Source organism: Parasteatoda tepidariorum, chromosome 2 (assembly GCF_043381705.1).
Source record: "Parasteatoda tepidariorum isolate YZ-2023 chromosome 2, CAS_Ptep_4.0, whole genome shotgun sequence".
Lineage (NCBI taxonomy): Eukaryota > Metazoa > Arthropoda > Arachnida > Araneae > Theridiidae > Parasteatoda > Parasteatoda tepidariorum.
The window spans coordinates 21,135,776-21,140,727 of record NC_092205.1 but is presented as its reverse complement, the minus strand read 5'-3'; the positions used below and the strand labels follow the sequence as shown (position 1 = coordinate 21,140,727).

General features: G+C 31.2%; 1 protein-coding gene across 1 annotated transcript; it reads right to left on the bottom strand.

Moving 5' to 3' along the window:
• Window positions 1–374: 374 nt before the first annotated feature.
• Window positions 375–3,050, bottom strand: LOC107455283 (tetratricopeptide repeat protein 27). The gene has a single exon (XM_016072787.4). It carries the CDS (start codon window positions 2,950–2,952, stop codon window positions 421–423), a length of 2,532 nt encoding a protein of 843 aa, XP_015928273.2. The 5' UTR covers window positions 2,953–3,050; the 3' UTR covers window positions 375–420.
• Window positions 3,051–4,952: the final 1,902 nt, after the last annotated feature.

Below are 4,952 nucleotides of genomic sequence, written 5' to 3'. Positions count from 1 at the left end.
TAGCATTTCTGCACACAAAAAATTTACTCTGAGTAAAATTAAAATCGCTTGCGAAAAAACATGTTCCTGATATCAAACAAACCTTTGATAACACTTTTAAGTCACCCGAGAACAACTAACCTCCATTAATGACGATGTTACTGTGGAACTGAGAGTGGTTGCTCCAGAGAGCTTTCACTGTACTGCCATAATTAATTTGCATTTCGATGCATTTTTTTAAAGAAAAAAAATTATCATTTGAAACTTTATGATTAATTTCATGGAAGAGAATTCCTCCTGCAAAATAGCATAATGAAGTATTGAAAAACATTTCTTTTTCTAATATTGCAACAAAATAAATAAAATATATTCAAATGAGTGAATTACAACACAAATTTTAAAAAACATGATAAAAAAGATATTTATTATCAAATATAACTTTTAAAGACCAATTAGAGTCTGTAAAGAAGTTTTTAAACTTAACACAGTTTCCTCTGGAAAATTTTCAGGAAATCTAGAAGAAGCTCTATCTGCTTTGGTTATAATATTTTGCAAGGAATATTTAGCTACAGATTTTTGTTGTTGTTTTAAAGAAGCTTCTTCCAAAAGCTCTACATAAGCTATACAAAGATCAGCAAATCTCAAAGCAGAATTTAGAGTTAAATTGAAAGCATTAATTTCTTCCTCCCATTCTGAATTTTGAATACAGGAGCGAATTGCTTTATGTTGAAATGTTACAGCTTTATCCAACACATCTTTACTGTTTTTAAAGTCTGTTCCACTACATTGCAAAATAGAATACAGCTCCCATAATTCAGCTTTATTTGTAACAATCGAAGTCAAACGACCAAAGAGTTGGAGTGATTTGTCCTTGAGTCTCGATGAAGGTGAGTCGTGTATATCTGGTAAATTCTTATCAATAGCATTTACCAAAATCTTTAAAACTTCTGCATCTATGTGCTTGTTTTTTAAGTCAAGCAGGCGGTGATAGGATCTAATAACATCTTCAAAAGCCCCAACATCAACACTAACAATTAAGAAATTCTCCCAAACTTTCCATTCTTCATAGTTGCATTTTAAAGCTTCTTGGAGACTCCTCCAGGCTCGTTCCTTTTGTTTCAATTTAATGTAGGCATTTGAGAGATTATTCCATGCTTCAAAATTATCATTATCAAGCAGAACTACCTGACGATAAGAACGAGCAGCAAGCTCATAGTCCCCGACTTCTGTTGCCACATAACCTAAAGTAAACCACACAGTAGGTTGCAAATGATTTACATCTGTTGAGAGAATGAAATGAGGAATGCACTTTTCATAATCTTTCCTTTTAAGGTAATAGTAACCCAAAGCACGCTGAGAGCGGGAGTTTTTCTGACCCGATAATTCCCAGGCTTTTTTATAATTCTCAGGATCATCTGTTACATCTCCAAGGTAACACCAAAGGACAGGACTTTCTTTCTTAGCAATCAATCTTTCCAGAACTTCTACAGCTTTAACAGTCATTCCAAGCTGTTTATAACAGACAACAGCATCTTCCCAGAGATGTAATCTTTCAAATATATCTAATGCACTCTTAACAGAGCCTATACTTATTAACAGTTCAGCTAATAGTTTCTCTAAATTATATTTAAATGGAAAAGATGTGCAATATAAACCTGTTTGTCTAACAGAAAAAGGTGGCTCGTCTTTTGTTGCAGTATTTATCAACTCCTCCAATTGAGTAAGAGAGCGTTCAAATTTTCTTGTAGCTGCTTTTTCAACCTGGCATCTAAGAGTTAAAGCTTTGAATTGTACAGACCAAAGTCTGGGTTGCGATAAAAGAAAATTGACATATGACATAATTTCTTCCTGTTTTAGATCAGTTGCAGCCATTTTTTTCTGCATTAAGCAGCAGTGAGCCAAAACTACAATTTGTTCTTCTGGTAATGTTTCATCTGTGTTATTATCTTCAATGTTAACATATTCTATTTTATTTAACACAGTATCATCTTCTAGGGCCAAATCTTTAGGAAATTTATCACTATTAGCTAATTGATTCGTCACACTATCATTTTTTGTAGTTTTTACCACTAATTGTGCAACAGGTTTTGTTTGGAATCGCGTTCTCTTTCCAACGGCTCCACTCAATTCAATTTGCAAGTCCAACTTATTACCTGCTTCATTAATGCACATTTCAGCTGAGTTTACTTCATGGTAATGTAAATGTATGTGAGCACATTCAGTCAAAAACATAATCAAAGCTAATGATTCTGCTTTATCATTTAAAAATTCCATTTCCCTCAGCTGTTTTATAAGTACTGATATCAAGAGGTGCAAATCTGGAATTGTTTCTTGAATAATTCTTTGCTGCACCATAAGACAACGAATTAGCCACCATTTATGAGTAAGACATTGGCTGAAAGTGTCTGCAGAAAGTAATAAAAGACTTGAATACAATAGTTTAGGGTGCGATATTTTAGTCATTATGGTTTCGCCGTTTCTGCTCAATACATCTAAAACACGATCATTTGTATAAACTTCCACCGGAAGCAAATCAGATAGGACTGCAAAAGAAGCTTCTTCTGGTATACTTGGTCCACAAAGATTAGCTCCAACGAATTCTTGCAAGGCAGCAACAGCAAGTAACAATAAGATCAATTGCTTAACGTAATTAAAGTCATTCATTGAGGAATGGATTACATTACTGTAATTAGATTTGATTTCTCCATTTTCAAAACTAAATTCAGGAGTTTTTTCAGCACAAAAAGTCACTAAAGGTTTCAAGAAATTAATGTTCATATTTAAAACATCCTTGTAGTTATGATTAATAATTTTTTTGATGAGTTCGCTTAATAACAGGCTATGTTCATCTTTACTGCTTAATAAGAGCTTTATTAAAGCCTCAGTAAAGTTATCCTCGGTAAGAATTCCGAGAGTCAAGTTTATTTCAAACTTTTTTAGTTCATCTTTTAATTGACTATTATTTAAATCCATAGTTATAATATTCTAACTAAGCATTTAACTCAGAATTTACACACGGCACGAGTTAACACAATGTTTATTTACAATTTCTAATTCTCCGTTGCCACTCATAAACTAATAAAAAATTACTAAAAATTCGGATGCCGAGTAAATAAGAATCTTTATAAAGCTTATCTTAAGTACAGTAAATACAGATGTCGGTAAAAGTTAAATTCGTCGTAAAACCTCCGGGTTACTACTTTTAAAATATTTTTATGCCTTAACTTAAGAAAGTGAGCTACCGAAGGGTAATCGAAATGGGTTGTAGGTGGCGTACAGCAGAACTATGGCAACACTTCACATGCTTTCCCCATTAGCGTGTGGAGAGTCATATAGGCAGGAAGTACGTTAGTTTCTATCCTGATTTTCATATGGATTAAAATCATTTAAGTTGAAAAACTATATGGAACTGAAAGCCACATTAAACATAGCTGTAAAGAAAAGTATCACGGAAATTTTAAAAAATATTTTTATTCAATAAAAAGGAAAAATATTGTTGTTGTTAATTTACGTCGCACTAGAGCTGCACAATGAGCTATTGGCGACGGTCTGGNACAACAAAAATTTAAAAAAGGTGATTTTAGAATTTTTTTAATCTTAATCTTAACAAATTTTATTCCTAAAAATAATAGATAATTTTTCAAAAAATAAATTGTCGAATATATTTTGGCATTATAGATAGATATAAGAGTAAAAATATCTTTTTGTCTTAGAAAATAAAAGATGAAATTTTCACATTTAAAGTATGAACAGAAAAATAAAAAAAATAATAAAAATGTTTCTTAATTATGCATCTAAATTTAACTGCAACTTAATAATAATTCAAAAACGATTATATCGACAAAATTTCCGCTCTTCATATTCCATGCTTTTTATTACCCACTTATATTCTACCCAACTCAAGAGACAAGTGAAAATAAATGAAATTATGCTTCTTAATTATGCATCTAAACTAATCAACTACTTTATAAAAATTACAAAACCGATCATATTCTAAAAGCTTCAGTTCTTTCAAATCTCTGATAGAAAATTGCATAGCGGATTAAAAATAAGCATACAATTTATAGTAATTCTTATTTAAATTTTATACGATTTAGTTATAGTAATCTTTTTTATTTATTTGGCACTAATCTCAGTCATAACTCACCAATTTTTTAAGGAAAAAAATTCCATTTTTTTTCTGCAGATATTTTGAAAATATTACGAGGTATTTAAAATAAAAGTTAATAAAAACATGGCAATAATTATACTTAACATATTATGGCTAAGAATACGCAAAAATTTGGAACAGAAAAATTTTTCACGTTTTATTTAAAGTCGTGCAAGATTATTATAGATTTTATTATAAGTTCTGCTAGAAACCGAAACTAATTATTTAATCATTTTATTATATGAAACAATAAATTTGTAAGAGAAAAAATTATGTCTGAAATATATTCATAAAATATCTAGGTAAATGATTATAAAAAATCATAAAATATCTGGGTAAAAGTAATCTTTGAAATCGGAAATCTAATTTAATCCCAGCGTTAAACGCATCCTATTCGAACGTTCGAATCGCTTTCACCAGCAAATTGTTAGGTGAAAGCTTTCCGATAGATGGGAGGAAAAATGACGATCGCAGCCCGTTAGCAAAATCCGTTCGAAAGCGCGAGGTTTCAGGTTTTCCCTAGGAGTAGAAACGTGACGTCAAAATGACGTCATTTTTCTCTTCCTAGCTCGTTCGAAGTCTGCGAGGGTTATCGAAATGGGTTGTAGGTGGCGTACAGCAGAACTATGGCAACACTTCACATGCTTTCCCCATATAGGCAGGAAGTACGTTAGTTTCTATCCTGATTTTCATATGGATTAAAATCTTTTAAGTTGAAAAACTATATGGAACTGAAAGAAACATTAAACATAGCTGTAAAGAAAAGTATCATGGAAATTTTAAAAAATATTTTTATTCAATAAAAAGGAAAAATATTGTTGTT